The 17,618-nt window shown below is 36.4% G+C and overlaps 1 protein-coding gene across 1 annotated transcript; it reads right to left on the reverse strand.

Annotated features, from left to right (window-relative positions):
• Positions 1–5,139: 5,139 nt before the first annotated feature.
• On the reverse strand, positions 5,140–6,809 carry LOC127643393 (hairy and enhancer of split-related protein helt-like). The gene is made up of 4 exons (XM_052126084.1): positions 6,659–6,809; positions 5,900–6,004; positions 5,689–5,785; positions 5,140–5,588 (listed from the first exon to the last, which is right to left on the reverse strand). Exons 1-4 carry the CDS (start codon positions 6,686–6,688, stop codon positions 5,140–5,142), a joined length of 681 nt encoding a protein of 226 aa, XP_051982044.1. The 5' UTR covers positions 6,689–6,809.
• Positions 6,810–17,618: the final 10,809 nt, after the last annotated feature.

The following is a 17,618-nucleotide window of genomic DNA, read 5'->3' on the forward strand; positions in this document are numbered from 1 at the left end:
CAGCTGAGCAACATTATTCTGGTGGGAACATTTAGACACCATCACACCACTGAGGGAGACATTTAGAGGAGCAATTAAAGTGAGGATGCTACATGCAAACCTTAACTAATGTGACTTTACATTGTGTTATCAATGACTTTATGCCTCATTCTATGAGGAATTTGCATGAGGTCAGTAAAAGAAGTTGCTTTAACACACTTGATGAGGTATTAAAGTAAAATATATGCAGAAGAAAATGTTTAATTTGTCTTGTTTAGACTCTGGATCAATGATGCTAATGCACTAACATGCTATACGCGGTCACAATATGTGACAGTTATTGTAATTTATGACAACACTGATAAAACTGCAAAGATGGGTGTGTAAAAGAGTAATAATGGGCAAAATACCGACAAAAGAATGATTATAAGAATGACTTTCACTGCAGATGGCACATGAGTGAATGGGCACTTGAGAGTATTTGAGTAGATTTGATTCCTATTGTAGAGTAATTAAACAAACAAAAAAAAAATCCAATGACATGATCTTGCACACTGGTGTATTCAGGTTGAATACTGACTGGAAAAAGTAGTAGGTGGAGCTTCAGGTCACACCTGCAATTGACACTCACCATTAGTAGCGAGATGTTAAGCAGCCACATAGAAGTTTCGGAACCACTGAAACAAATGCAAAAACATCTTTATGGGCAGATTTAGTTCTAAATGATGTCATACTCTTTCGTTCTTCAAATCAACCGTGTTTCTAAATATAAAATGCTACATCATTTTAAAACAATATTTCAGACTAAGCGTGAATGCATGGCTTTATTTTTAAATAATGCTGTGCAATTTTTAAATCATGTAATTTTTTATGGCAAAATTTTCGACTTGTGAATAAGTTTTAAGGCTGAAGTCCTCATTCCTTTTTATACCCATATACTGAGTAGACATGAGAATATAAAACACAGCACATACATGACCATGTTTCATGTCTTTCAGCTATGTTTGATTTTGAAAACACCCCCAGTATTCTCAAAAAACAAATCACTTACGTATGAATAAAACGTTAGATGAAAGATACTTGCTTGGAAAGTTTCTTGCTTGGAAAGTTTTAAGACATTTTACATGACAATAGAATAAAACCCTGAGACATTTTATCTTTGCTTCATTTGTTTTAATTAATACTGTGTGATGAAGCTAAAGAACTCTTATTTTACAGCTTTTCTCCCTCCGCCTAACACAGTGTTCCTTCTGCGGATTTAAACCAATATTGGCTTGTTGGTCACTCAGTGCTCTTTCATCGCTGTCGCCTTTCATGGCATTATCGTTTTCCCATCTGCATGACCTCTTTGTCTTCCCTCCCTCTTCTCTCCACTTTTCCACACCAACATTTTAAACACTAACAGATTTTATTCATCCAATCAATTGTTCATCCATCCATCTATCTGTCTGGTCATCCATCAATTCCTCACACTGACAGTTGGATGACAGACACCTGCACATTTATTCCTTGTGCATACACACAAAACAGGGCCAAGTTTTCACTTTGGTGAGATCTGGATGCAGCCATGTCCCTGTTCTCTGCATTAACTATATTTAATCAAATTTTATATGCATTTTGGGGGGTGTGGATGTGTGTGTTTCAATCTCATTCCTGAATCCTGGCCCTCTGTTTAGGAGCTTTGATTTCATGGGCCTGATTATTTTTCTTCTGGTCCACTCAAGGATGAAGCCCAAGGAACCCAAGATTGTCTTCCTTTCAGCCCCACCACAATGGCGCAACCCCCCGCCAAACAACCACAAACTTGCCTTCCTTCTCCAGATTCCCTCTCCCTCTCTCTTCCTTTCTCTTTCCTTGGTGCTTTCTTGGAAGCTGGTGCCATACAACTTACTTAAAGAAAGACTTAAAGGCGGTGGGATAAATTCAGGCTTTTAGAGGGAGGGCTCCCATGCCTAGACAGAATCACTCCTGCAACCAATCATGATTCTCTAGGAAGTTTTCACTGTCACCTTTCACTTTTTCTGTTTTTCTCAGGGGAAATTCCACACTTGCTCTCCCTACTGAGCAGATTTGGGTAATATTGGTTCCTTAGGGTATTTGGGGTGTCAAAAGCGGGCAATACGGGGGAGGAGAGGGTGTGGTTCACTTCTTATATGCCATTGTTGGGGCCAGAGAGAGTAAACCCTCTACAGTTAAAAAGGGAGGGACACAAGTGCCAACATCTCAGAAACAATCAGCGTCATGGCTGACTGGAACTTGGTAAAATTGTATGCGATGAGGGTAAAGTTCTTTTATTTTCCACCATGGTGGCCACCTCTTCCCAAAGCTAATCCTGACCACAGTGAACAACTGTCTGTCTGATTTGCTTAAGTCATGTATGGAAATGACACATATTGTTTGGACTTATCCACATATTATTTGTGTAGGATTCAGTAGAACTTGTCTCACAAGTAATTTCAAATAAATAACTGCTCTATATTAAATATTAATGCATCCACCACATTATTTACAGTTAGTATTCTCGTGCTTGTTGCCAAGGACAATTGATTGCTATGTTTGATTACTTTGCTGTTTTCCGATTATTGAGCTTGACAAGGTCAATATACTGTAAGAGACACTTACTAAAAATTAAGCTCTGTTTGAACCACGTTGTCAACAAAATAATTAGAGTACAATAGGGCTAATGGCCCCCCAGAGTAAAAGACACATTTATTTTATTTTATCCCAAAACACTAAATTACAACAACAAAAAACTACCACAGCACTTTCCTAAACATCTGTTTGTCACTAAGGACTTTATGAATAGGATCATGGAAATTAGCTGATATTCCAAGGAAAAATAACCATCTAAAAATAAATTGTTTTACTTTAACCCTTGTGTTGTGTTCATTTTTTGCTAACACATCTTGTGTTCCCGGTCAAAAATCAATGGCCCAATAAGATTGTTTATAAAACTGTCATATTGCATATATTATCACAAGATATTGCGTGCACGCGTGTGTGTCCCCGGAATTTATGTGTGCAAACACACATCCACTTATGTGTCCATCTAAAGAACTGGGATGCTCCTGAACACTTAATATTTCTGCATTTTGTGGTCTAATCCATTCATTTCCAATGGCCGGTCATTTTTGACCAGGAACACAACAAGTGTAACAAAGTGAAATAAAACCAACAAAATGTAAAGATAATGGTCCATTTTTTTTTCAGATACCATTTGTGAACAAAGTCAAGGAATTTTATTACAATTGGATTAATTAAAAAAAAAAAAACAATAACAAAGTCATCCAGGTCAAAATGACCAGAACAAAAACATAAGAGTTAAAAGTTCTGTTGCATTGTACACTATACAGAGTTACATTTATTAAATAATATAAGTTCAGTAATGTGTTAGCAGCAAGTCATGGGGACACACATGGCACACAGTATACTACAATACCGAGCAAGTGTTTGTGTAGTGGAAAAAATAGAGAGTTTGTTGGAGTAGAAGAAGTGAGAAAGTGTGTATTTGTGTGTGAGAAGGGAGGGAGAATTAAACAAAAAGTTTGTGCAAGGGAAGAGGATAACATATGAACATTTTCTAATTTCCAGGTCAAAATGTATTTACCCATCTGGACTCAATCCTAAAAATGCTGGGTGTTTCCCAGTCTGATTTGTTATTTTTATTCTATTTAAATATAGGTGGTAGAAATACTGAGAAAGGATGTGGGGCTGGATTTGTGTTTAAATGGATTCCCCTAAAAAGGGGCTTATTGTCAATGAAGGGGTCTCAGACCAGCAGACCATTACACTAAGTGTTAATCTTAGAGACTCCACAGTCTGGCGTATTGATCATGAGAATGAGAAAATAAACCACAGTGCCTTCATAAGAGTTTGAACCCATGTCAGAAATAACACTTTGCATTAAAGGTAAAAATACTCAAAGATTTGAATAACGGAATTATACGTTTGAAATCTATTCCCCCAATTTATGCAAAACCCAAATTTAATTACATTATTATAATCTAAATAGTATTTAGTTTGCCATTGCACTGGTTTTAAGATTTTTCTCCTTTTTTGTGGTTTTGAAAAAGGAAATGCCAGTATATGACTATTAGAACTGTTTAATTATTCATTTTTATTCAAGTTTTCCTAATTTTACTTATTCCAATTTATTGTGCATTCCAAACCACAGTAGTATACATAAAATATGTCCAATCAGGAAACCTATGAGTTTTTTGTTGTTGTTTTTTTCACTGAAAATAGTGAAAGCAGCTTTTTACTGCTTGCTCAATTAACTTATTTAAAATTAGCTTATGCAACAAAATTCTTAGCATTTGGTCTCAACTGAACTTTTATTGTGTACAATCCATGTGAATTATATTTGTTGCATTAATGTATTGCTGAAATAAAGAAGGGGATTTCCAGTTCCATAGCATGCTTTGCATGGGACTGGATTGGGAGAGTACATTTTAAAATGAAGTATTTTAATGTATTTCTATGCAAAATGAAACAAGTAGAAGACTTGTTAGTATTGAATGTTCAATTATGTTTGGATTTAGAGAAGTTTCTGTCATGTTGGATTTTTTTGGAGGTTATTATTGTGGAGAAGAGTGAAGCTAATGGTTAGTTTGAGGTTGGTCATTTTTTCTAAACAAATCAGTATTCCTTTTCTTATGAAAGAAACACTGAGAAATAATCAGTTTAATGACTGATAAAGGATAGTTAGTGGCAAGCTGCAGTTTTCAATAGAGTTCATTGAACAGATCAAATTTAAGTTAGGTTCACATAATTTATTTAGGTTTTGCTACACAAAGTATTTGAGTAGAGCCTACATTTGAATTTCTCCTCAAATAAACTTGTTTTCATTGTGTGGAACCAATGTCAATAATGGGATTAAGTTTAACTAACTATCTAACTAACAACAACGAAATTCAGTGTAGCCTACTTGTATCCAGTGTCAATTTAGAAAATCAGAGCTACATAATAATTTGCCCAATAAATCAAAATTATACTGTTTATACTTAAAATAGACGGTTTGAACATTGTTCAACATCTCTGTGTTCTTTTGAGCACACTAAGAAACAGAATCATATTCAAGCGTCATTTATTCATTTAATATCTACATATTAAAATAATACATGTATACATATATAAATTAAGGGGGAAAAAACTATGTATTTACAGAGAAGCGTGCTGTGCATTGTGTAAACTGAATGCGTTGGGATGCGAGTGCCCGATGAAGTTCATATAATGATGATCTAGACCCTGAACCGGTGATAAGTATCCGCTGTGCTGATGAGACACCGCTTGATACGCGAGCGTGGGGCTCCGCGCAGAGCTGTGCCAGGTAAAGTGTCCGGGTGGGGTTTGCTGGAACACTGACTCGGTTGGGCTTGGACTCTGATACTCCAGTTGGCACAGGAGGTCCGTGGTGTCTGGTGAGATGGTGCCTAAAGTGCCAAACACGGGCTCAGTAACGACTTTGGACTGCAGGAACGCAAGGATCCGTGCGTACTTGGTGTCTTTACTCTCCGTTCGCTCCACCGTTGTTAAGTAGTGCACTAGGTTCTTCATGCACTCGTGATAGCCGTAGTGGAAGTAATTCGCAAACTCGGTCAGTAGTTCACCTGAGAAAATAATTCAAGATGTTAAAAATTTTTTATATTTATATTCAAATAAAATGCCATTTTAGTTGATTGTCTGATTACTGCTTTCATACTTGCGCACCTTTTTCTCTACCGCGCGGGAAGTCTGCGGAGTGGAGCGCGCGCAGATACTGCACTGTCATCTCCAGGATTTCTGCCTTCTCAAGCTTTCCAGAGTTCTGTTGAAGTTAGTACAGAGGCAGAAATGACATCATATATCTACCAACAGTTAAGGTGCTACAATGAAGCAATAACAAAATATCTGAAAACAGCTTAACGCTTTAGTTGCGCACCTGTTTAGCCAGTGCCATTGGAACTGTCTTTCCCAGCTCGTTTAGACATCGGTTGATTCGATCTCTTCTTCGTTTCTCGATGACTTTATGAGACACGGGAGTTCTCTGTGGGAAGAATACAAGTTGCATAATGTTAGCAAACACATAGTAAGAATGGGTTTGTGTTGTTCATTTAATATTGGATAAGAATGGCTATTTTAAAGTAGCCTAATTTAATGTTGGATAAGCGACCAATATAAAAAGTATTCAATAAATTGCTAGTTAGTGAAACTTGGGAGAACAACTCGTTCAAAACCATACAGTAAACTACACTTGCGCAGTACTAGTTGTTATTACTTGAGTGCAGAGCAGTGACGCGCTCTGCTGCTCCACGCGCAATGCATCTATTCGGAACAGGATATCACTGAAGGAAATCCATTAACCATCGCAACAGTGGCTTAACAATTTTATAATTTTATAATCAAAAATACATTTGCAGATATGAATGTAGTTTGTTTTCTAAGACCAGTGAAATCGAGCAATTAAGGCCTAATTTATGTAGGATCCTGTAATGCACTTTTCTAAAAACGGCGCGCGAGCAATGCTGAAATTATAATTATTAATATAATTATTATTTATAGGCTATTATTTTAATAATGTACCATTACCAAATAAATAAATAAAAATCGTGCCATTCAATTTCAATAATAGTATTAATAAAACACTTTTTATCTGCATGTAATCTTTGGCACCGTTTGCGCTACGAAAGTCTCCACATACCTTGCGATCCTTCAGCTTGGACGCCATCATTTGGCAAATACTAGAGGGAGAAAAAATTCAAACAGAAACAGTTTTGTTGCTGGACTATGTATGTTCCCCTCTTTCCAGACGCTTGGGACTGAGATGAGCTGACTGGAATTGGCCGTTTATAAAGCGCTCACCCTGAGGACTCGCGCATTCACGGCCCTAAATTATTCCATTGGATTAAAGGCAAGCTTTTGGTTAATGTGTGCATTTAGGATCAGTTAAAGAAATAGTCAAACCTGAAGCTGTGGGCTAAAGGGGGTCAGACCTACTTTGTTAATCCACGTGGCCAATCTAAAGACACGTGATGAGTTGTAGAATATTATTTGCATAGTAAGAGCCAAGCTGGAGACGTGAACCGAGCTGGCCACAGGAGCCTCGCGAGCGCAGCGCGCGCAGTGAAAACAAAGCCCCCGGAGCAAAGCGTCTCTTTCTGTTCCACGTCGCGTTTCTCACACGATCGCTTGTTTATGGGTCCCAGCAAGCGATCTTAACTTCCATACCAAGCCTGTCTCAGGTTTAAAGCCTGTCTGCTGTTATTATAGTAATTAAGTAAGCACATAATAGGCTGTTCCGCCGAGTTCAGGGGAGACCTTTTGGATACGGAGTCCCCCTGTTTGTTCGCGGAGTTTCTCACACGACTTGGTGACACGTCCATCTTTCATGGGCTACGGCCGCGTTTTTGTTTACATTCTCTAGTTTTGTTAGGGGCCTAGGCAGGTGTGGGGACCCGGCCTGGCACACGAGTGGCCCCTCCGACCATGTTACAGACTACAGCCGTCTTTGGCACACGAGGGTTACCCACCGCTGGATCCCCTTCAGAGGGGCTCAATTTGTATCCTATTATCCTATAAGAAAATGTCTATTGAGCGGAATGAATAGTTTCATTGGCCTAAATTTTAATAATGCAGTGAAAGAAAAAGAGAAATAAAGAAGAATGCAGCTGGTCCTGACGCGCATTATTCTCCGTCACCTGCGCCTGGAGACCCCTATTCATTTGCCTAATTTTGGTCAACTTAACAAACTTTGGAAGAAATTATTCTGGTATTGTTGTGAAGGGTGAAGCTTTCTGATCGAATTAACAGAATGTTTTGATCCGGTAAATGTCATAAGAAAGAAAGAAACAATCGCGTATAGAGGGGTCTGGGTAACGCGCCAAGTGGCGACGCCAAAGCGCAATTCATGCCACAGGGGACTTTTGTACCCCCACATTGCTCAAGTTTGTGCCCAACAAAGGGCATTATTTTATACTTGAATACATTTCATACTACAATTGGCTAGTTTCATCAAACATATTTTCACAGCAAGTTTAACAACAAGTTTATTGTGTTCACCCAGGCTCTCATGCGCCAAAACGCCGGGCTCTTCTGCTTTTTTCACTGGGAACGTTTTAATCCTGAAGGTTGGCCGTGCTGTAAAGTATGAGATCGTGTGCGCATCGTGGAGGAGAAAACAAATCAAAGATGTGATGATTTTTCCTTCTAAAGAATTAAAGCTCATTGGGTATCCGAAGCAATGGAGAGTTTTTATAAAGCGCGCAAAATGAAAAGCATAAGTGAAGTAGACTAAAGCATAAAATCCCATTACTTTTATTGTTGAATTTATCACAAGATTTTATGCATACGCTCTTTTGAGCCAACACAACAAACCCTTTTGACTTTGTTGCGGATTCTCAAGTTTCGTAATGTGACTATATTTTTTTTTCAGATTGTTTTTTTTTTTTAACATGTGCTGTGAATTGAAGCAAAGCAACACGTCAACAGAATTTTCTCCGATCACAATGCAATTTAATTGTCCAATATTAGATCAAACAACACGTTACAAAAGATGCATTATAACATCTTAAGAATAAGCTTGTGGTAAAGATAAACTTAAAACAAAGCATCTTTTTAGTGACTTTTCAATAAAGGTAGTTAAGACTATAACTACAGTTATGTTTTAAATCTTAACCCCTCTGACGTTAAATGCGTTTACAAAACCCTATATCAATATATCAATATTTTATTGCTCGTATATCAATGTTTTATTGCTGTGCTACAGAATTAGAATCAGAATGAGCTTTATTGCCAAGTATGCTTACAAGGAATTTGTCTTTGTAAAAGAAGTCTCCAGTGCACAAAAAATATAGCAACAAGACAGAGATAATAATTAAAAAAATAGAATAAAAATAAAAAGTGAATAGAAAATATAAGTATATATAGAAATACACAATAAAAGTATATATATATATATATATATATATATATATATATATATATATATATATATATATATATATATATATATACACACACACACACAGCCAAAAGTTTGGAATAATGTACAGATTTTGCTGTTTTGGAAGGAAGTTGGTACTTTAATTTACTAAAATGGCATTCAACTGATACAAAGTATAGTCAGGTCATTACTTATGTAAAAAAACAGCACCATCACTATTTGTAAAAAGTTATTTTTGATCAAATCTAGAGAGGCCCCATTTTCACCAGCCATTACTCCAACACCTTATCCTTGAGTAGTCATGCTAAATTACTAATTTGGTACTAGAAAATCACTTCCCATTATATCAAACACAGCTGAAAGCTATTTGGTTCATTTAATGAAGCTTAAAATTGTCTTTGTGTTTGTTTTTGAGTTGCCACAGTATGCAATAGACTGACATGTGTTAAGCTCAATATTTGGTCAAAAATGGCAAAAAATAAACCACTTTCTCTAGAGACTTGTCAGGTAATCATTGTTTTGAGGAATGAAGGCTATACAATGCTTGAAATTGCCAAAAAAACTGAAGATTTCATACAAAGACTTTGAGTCTTCAAAGACAAAGGACAACTGGCTCTAACAAAGACAGAAAGAGTCCTTGTGGAAGGTCAGATGTACAACTAAACAAGAGGATAAGTACATTAGAGTCTCTAGTTTGAGAAATAGATGCCTCACATGTCCTCAGCTGACAGCTTCATTGAATTCTACCTGCTCAACACCAGTTTCATGTACAACAGTAAAGAGAAGACTCAGGGGTGCAGGCCTTATGGGAAGAATTACAAATAAAAAGCCACGTTTGGAACAGAAACAGAAAAAGAAAATGTTAGAGTGGGGAAAGAAACACAGACATTGGACAACAGGTAATTGGAAAAGAGTGTTATGGATCTTAACCTCATTGAGCTGTTGTGGGATCAGCTAGATTGTAATGTGCGCAAGAAGCGCCCTGACAAGGTAGCCACATCTATGGCAACTGCTACAGGAAGCCTGGGGTGAAACGTCACCTGATATCCTGACAAACTGACAGTTAGAATGCCAAGGATCTTCTAAGCAGTCTTTTCTGCACGTGGAGGATTTTTGATGAGAACTCAAATTGTAATAGTCATTTTTCAAATGAATGTCTCTTTGGTGAAAAAAATACCAATACATTTCCACAAGCGCAAAATCTGTACATTATTCCAAAGTTTTGCCCGCCAGTGTGTGTACATAGAAATAGACTAAGCTGTGTATTCCACATAATTATTGCTCAATGGGGCAGTTTTAACTGTTCATGTGATGGATAGCCTGAGGGAAAAATCTGTTCCTGTGCCTGCCGGTTCTGGTGCTCAGTGCTCTGGAGAAGGTTTACAAGTTTGAGGAACAGTTTAAATCTGTCCAAACATGGTTCTGTATGAGGATCACGGTCTTAAAGAGAGGCTATCTGAAAGCTGAACTCTATCTGTAAGGATATATCCATGTGACAGAGAATTAGGAGAGCACAGTCATGCATGTCACCCTGATTGCAGCAGTACAGTTTGCCGTATGTCCAAGACTGATTCACAGAGAGACTAACCAGTCTGGGGCTTTACTTTTTGGACAGGAGGGGGTACTTTCGCTTGTATGAAGGGTTGCTTAGCCAAAACTTTTTTTATTAATTTTTTTGTGGGTGATTTATAAATCCTGCCTCTTGCCCTGCTCTACTGTCTTCCCCCCATTTCAATTCATTCTCTGGGTATTTTGCAATCTCAGAGAGCCTAAAGACAAAACACCACTTTTTATTCCTTTGGTGGATTTATCATTTATAATAATTTAATATTTAGGGTATTTATCTATACTAATGACCTTTCCATAACATTAGATAAAGAATGATTAAAACAACGAGGCGTTTTGCCCAGCACATTGGTCGGTTGTATCTGTTTGTTAGTAAATTCAAATCTCCCTAATGTGGAGATTTCAACAAAACTTTCACATGTCCTAAAAGTCATTTTAATATATTGATGATGTACAACTTGTAAATTATTGTGTATTACTACTATAACTTGTTGCAGACAAGTGAGCCTAACGTTTATTAATATTTGTAATTTTTATTGTTTATTTATTTTATTTTTTTGGAGCTGCAAATGCAATTAAATACCATCTAAATTCTGTACACATAGTGGGAAAATGTGGTTATGTAGTGAGCTGTGCACATTTGCGAGATTTGAAATCCCTATTCTGATGGGAAAAAATGTTGATCCTCCGAGTCCGGACGACGTGTTGTCATGCGAAAGGCGGTGACCCGTGGTGACCTCAGGTCGGAGACGCACACAATCCTTTAGCTTCGCGCGCCACCGTGAGTCCCCTCTGCATCACTTCACACGAGACATTCAGCATTGTTCATGCATCACAATAGAGCATCCTTGTTACTCATATGTTTATAAAAGTGTGTGTGTGTGTGTGTGTGTGTGTGTGTGTGTGTGTGTGTGTGTGTGTGTGTGTGTGTGTGTGAGCGTGTATTTATCACTTTGTGGGGACCAAATGTCCCCATAAGGATAGTAAAACCCGAAATTTTTGACTTTGTGGGGACATTTTGTCGGTCCCCATGAGGAAAACAGCTTATAAATCATACTAAATTATGTTTTTTGAAAATGTAAAAATGCAGAAAGTTTTCTGTGAGGGTTAGGTTTAGGGGTAGGGTTAGGTTTAGGGGATAGAATATAAAGTTTGTACAGTATAAAAACCATTATGTCTATGGAAAGTCCCGTGTGTGTGTGTGTGTGTGTGGGTGATGTGTGTGTGTGTGTGTGTGTGTGTGTGTGTGTGTGTGTGTGTGTGTGTGAATAATCGCAATCACAAATAAAACATTTTTGCATTTTTTTTAAGGCAAAAATGCATTATACTGGTAAAAATGAAATGTCTCTTTCTTCTTGTTCAGTAATAACGTTGTCAATAAATACATACATAAATATGTATCAATTACCAATAAACTCCACGATCTCATAGAACATTTTTACTCAGAGGGAGACATATTAAATAGAGTTGAAGAGTAGATTCATCTACTTTATTGTCATACTGTAAGTACAATTGATTTCCTTTGAACATTGAAATAAATAAAAAAAATCTGATATTTGATATGATAAATTAAAATAAATAAACAAATAATGTGAAGAACTAAATCAAAGGCTCAAACTGTTTGGTAACCTACCATAAGGCTACTTTAAACTAACTAACTAACTAACTAACTAACTAACTAACTAACTAACTAACTAACTAACTAACTAACAATCTAAATATATACATACATACAAGGCTCGAACAGTTAGCCTACTTTTAAATAAATAAATAAACCCACCACAGTGTTATTCATTTTCATCTTTAGATTAATTTTCTTTATATTTTGTGACATTTATTTATTTTTGTATTATTTATTGACTCATTCATTCATGTATTTGATGAATATATATATATATATATATATATATATATATATATATATATATATATATATATATATATATATATATATATATATAACATAATTTCTATTCATATGCGTCCAAATCTGTGACGGCGTCTCTGATTGGTCGATCAACCATTTTCGTGTCTGAAGAAAGCGTGGAGCGTCATATCCATCTCAAAACAGCGGTGTGGACACAACAGTCACACCTATCAGGTTTGTACAATTCTACTTTAAACGTGACTAAAATTTACAGACTGTGGTCGGGGGACAATAATTGATTTAAGTGGATACATTTTTTCCAACGCTTCCTCAAAAGCGTTCTATGCGAATTGCTCATCTGCTCAGACATGTTTAGTTTAACACTTAATGTAATATTGGGTGATGTGCGGGTCATTACACAACCTGAAAATGTGTATAAGTACTTCCTACACTTACGTCTGATGGAAAATTTAAATATGAGAATCTGCTTCCAAATCATACATTTGCTGTCGCATCAAACATTCCTTCATACTCCTACGCAAACTGCCAGAGATGGCTGAAGTTGAGAGCAGTATCAGGATATGAAGACTGGGGACAAAGAGAGGGGCGGAGATGGAGCGTGTTTGGAGACGCTTGTTAGCGCTTCTGCTCGTCTGAGCCCCGAACACTATCTGATAATGAGACAATGCAGCCCTTGTCCATGTCGTGGCATCACTCCTTGTCGTTTAACCTCCGAGTTGCTCGTCCAAATCACGTCTCTGACTGACAAACCTTGGCGCCCACAAATCAAATGGCAGCACTCTTGCAATTTTACTCTAGATAAATTGGTTTAACTTAAACAGTGTGACATGAACTAACACGAAATGCTCGACTTAAAATGTATTTAATGCAAAATTGGAGCTGACTATTAATAGTTCCAAGAAAAAGCATCTAAATAGTGCACAGTTGTGCAACAGGTTGAGTTTACACAGACCTCTTAACACAGATAATTTGATATAAGATATTTAGGTTTTTCAGAGAATGTATTTTTAACATGTGTAATTTGTCTTACTGTACTGAGCTATTATATTCAAAACTAGTGAAGAAAAATCTACCAGTGCGGAAGAAGTAATCCAAAGTGTTTAGAATACATTACTGACCTTGAGTAATCTAATGGAATATGATACAAATTATATTTGCAGCATTTATTCTGTAATCTGTAGTGGAATACATTTCAAAAGTAACCCTCACAACACTGTATATACAGTATCTCACAAAAGTGAGTACACCCCCTCACATTTTTTTAAATATTTGATTATATCTTGTCATGTGACAACACTGAAGAAATGACACTTTGCTACAATGTAAAGTAGTGAGTGTACAGCTTGTATAACAGTGTAAATTTACTGTCCCCTCAAAATAACTCAACACACAGCCACTCACAAAAGTGAGTACACCCCTAAGTGAAAATGTACAAATTGGGCCCAATTAGCCATTTTCCCTCCCCGGTGTCATGTGACTCATTGGTGTTCTCAGGAGTGAATGAGGAGCAGGTGTGTTAAATTTGGTCTCATCGCTCTCACACTCTCTCATACTGGTCACTGGAAGTTCAGCATGGCACCTCATGGCAAAGAACTCTCTGAAGATCTGAAAAAAAAGAATTGTTGCTCTACATAAAGATGGCCTAGTCTATAAGAAGATTGCCCAAAATAGCACCAGCTTCTTGGTTACCAATAAAAGAAACACTTGGGGAAAAAAAATCAATTTTAACCAACTGGCCTCTTACAAAAAGTGATTTGTTATGTGCTCCTCCACTTTTAAACTTGTTATAGAATGTCTTAGTTGTGGAACAGCTTCTAGAATAGTGAGTTGAAGAATGGTCAAGCCCTTTATTCAAGCCATAATCTAGCCTGGAGTGTCTATATTGTCTAGCTTATGAAAGATAAAGAAACTTGGTACAATGAAATCAAGTGGATGGATTCTATCATATGAAATGTACTAAACTTCGCAATGAGAAAGTAGAATAACTCTAAACAGCACAAATACTGTGCATACAAAAAAAAAGGTGGAGGTGCACTCTGAGCACCATTATTATAATAATGTTACATATTAAACTAAGATGACTGTTTCTAGTCCAATGGACTTATTTATGCATAATGCACAATACTAACACTTTTGAAGCTTGTCTGTATTGGTGCTACAGTACTAACAGTTCTGAATCACATTTGTCTTTTGGTTTTAATGTAAACCTGGAATCCATATTTGCCCGTTTTCTTGGTATTATTGTGAACTGTTTATTAGTGCATGAAAATAAAGTGTCTTAATTAAACATTACTAAAAATGTCAAGTTTTGTTCATAATTGTTTTTCCTTGGTCAAAGGGAACATGTGGGGGAATTTAAATAGTTATTTAGAATTTATAGAGGTTTTAACTCTTTTGGAGTATTATTTATGTTGTTTTGTTGCAAATAGTTGTTTCGTGTGATGTCACCATTAGGTTGATCCGTGTGCCCTTTGGGACCCTGTTAATGCTATCTAATTTTTCCTTGTGCTCGTGAAATTTAAGGATAGGTGTCCATGCATTTCTGTGGAAAAATATATGTTTATTAAATGATTTCCGTAGAATAATGTATAATCTTCTTTATTTAAGATGTGTTATTGCATGACCTAAATTGGAGTCCATTCAATTAAAATCAAGTAGATACAACAACATTTAAATAGCAATTTTGAATTACTTTTACTTGCATCTATCTAGTTACCTTAACTTAAATAATTAAGTTTATTCTATATGATTACTAAGTTAGTTAACTTAATGGCACAAGTTTTGGAGACACATTAATCAATTCAATTGAGGGAACGTATTTACTAAATCAGAGAAAAGTGAACATTTTGGGGGGTTTTAGTATGTTACTTTGTTTCTTTCCTTATCCTCCTACTTCTTGTCTTTTAATGTGTGTGTTTGTACATGTGTTTGTGTTTTTGTGACAGGGTCACTATCAGACACTATTGCCTTTCTTTTATTGCCTCTTCCTTTAACACTCAAACACATCTGGAAAAAGTCGAGACACAAGTTTGTGTGTGGTGCAGAAGTAAATACTAGATTCAAAAAATAGCACTACAATATTTATATTATTTACCATAAGTATTTATTTGCCTTGTTTCATTTATATACTTCTCTAAATGTATACCTGACTTAGCACACATGCAGTTAAAGACTTGCTCACTTGACAAGCACAGTTTTCATTCCTGTGTTGATGTATTGAACCTCCTTTTTTAAATAGACTATAGGCTTTAGTTATGTTAGAGCCATGAACCACGACAGACAAAACCATGAAGGGGAACCAATAAAAAAATCATGAATATAATGACTGCATATCTCTTGTACAGGCCAGTCTCTTGGATACCAGTAATGCTTTTTCTGATTTTTGATGTGTACATCAATCTATGCATAGATCAGCCTACTTTAGTTTTCTCCTTCAGGTAGTCCATGAATTGTTGAACAGCTGGCGCATTGCCCTGACAGACAATGGAGAATTTTCAGAACAAGGCTATTTCTCATCGCAATCCACAGTCCAAAAATAATTAAATAAATAAAATTAAAAATTCCTTAATGTGAATGTGCTGCTGAAGGAGTTGTGAAGGTGTCAGTGTTATGATAATTACAGCTGTTTGCTGTAGTTAATTTTAGGATTTCTAGGGCCCTATAATATCTGTTTGATTATTTTTCCAAATTCCATTTTATGCTTTTCCCAAATTTTGTCTTCTGCATTGACATTTTTTCTGAATTCAATGTTTTAAGGTTTAATTTAAATTAAATTTGTGTATCATTTTAGATTTGTGGCCTTTTGATCATTTTTGAGTGTAGGGTTGCCTGTATTTTATATTCAAATGGGAAGTTGGGGCTGTGGGACATATTGACATATTGCCTTTTTGTTTTGTTAAATAGCATATAATTAAAAAAAAACTAGAAAAAAAGTGTTATATTGAGACTTTAAAATGTACAGTTTTTTCTGTTTTGTTGATTTTGTGTGCTGTTGTTACTTTTGGGGGAATTTGGATATGCCTTATTGGTTAAATAAACTGAGCTTGCTGTTAATTCCATAATGTTATACCTATAAGCAACAGATTAAATGTTATGTAATTTTGATGCTTAAAGAATCCAAGCTGACAATCACAATGACTTTGCTGAATCGGAGTGTGAATTGAACTTCCTGAAACAGTCCTGGCTGATATCTAGCTATTTTAAAGGGGTACAAATCTGTTCTGATGCTTTTGACAAGAAAATTTGCAGTGCAGGCTGGGTTTTTTACGAGTTAAATGCTCATTGACAGTGTAAACCTGAAAGATTTATGCAAGCTTCTCACCTCTGTGTGTTCAAGAGCAGAGAAAGCTTTTACAGTACTTAAATAAACATACGTTCAGCAGGGAAACATTCTGGGTCTCATTAATATACGTGTACGTGATGAGTGTCATGGGTGCCATTTGTCAGACGGAACAGCTGTTTGTTCTGCCTCGTGTCTCTTTCTATCTCTTCCATTGACTTCTGTTTGTATGACATCATGCTTTAAAAAAAAAAAACTTTAGCAGCCTCCAAAATAATACATCTCCTCTATATCCCGCCACAAACTCAGGCAGTTTGTTGAGCCACTGTTGCTGTGTTGGGCTGGGCTGTTTGGGATGCTCAAACAAACAGAGAAATGTTTTGATAGTGCCACAGTGTTTGAAACAGAACTCAGAACTCCATTTAAGTTTTGTGAGCAATGCAAGATACATTTTAAGCAATGAAAGTTTCCTATGGGTTCTGCTGTGGATTTACTTACTGTCTGGCTTTCTCTTTCTGTCTTTCTCTCAGTGGGGGGATTGTAAGAATTGCTCTGTCATTGGTCTGTGCTTCTTGCTGCCTAATTATGGAGAGAGGTTAGCTTTCACTTAAAGGGCAAGCGCTGCCAAACCTGCCATGTGGCCATGTGACAGTTCACTTCTGTGAGCCAGACATACATTTATACCGCTGCTGGCACAAACATTTACATACACAGACACATTCACCTTCTTACAAGCAGTCTCATGTGAACATATCAGAATACACAATACATCCTTTATTAATTTACATACTTCAATCATTGTTGCAGCACTGTTGCAATTTTGTGTGAATGAGGATTGGATTTATGGGATCTCATCTAAAAAAACATACATGCAGGGGCTGGTTTCACAAAACATTTTAAACTCTATATCGCATAATTGGTTTACGCTTAAAATGTCCCATGATATAATTCAGGCATATATGGTATAATTTGAAAGCTTAGAATCT

Source organism: Xyrauchen texanus, chromosome 5 (assembly GCF_025860055.1).
Source record: "Xyrauchen texanus isolate HMW12.3.18 chromosome 5, RBS_HiC_50CHRs, whole genome shotgun sequence".
NCBI classification, from domain to species: domain Eukaryota; kingdom Metazoa; phylum Chordata; class Actinopteri; order Cypriniformes; family Catostomidae; genus Xyrauchen; species Xyrauchen texanus.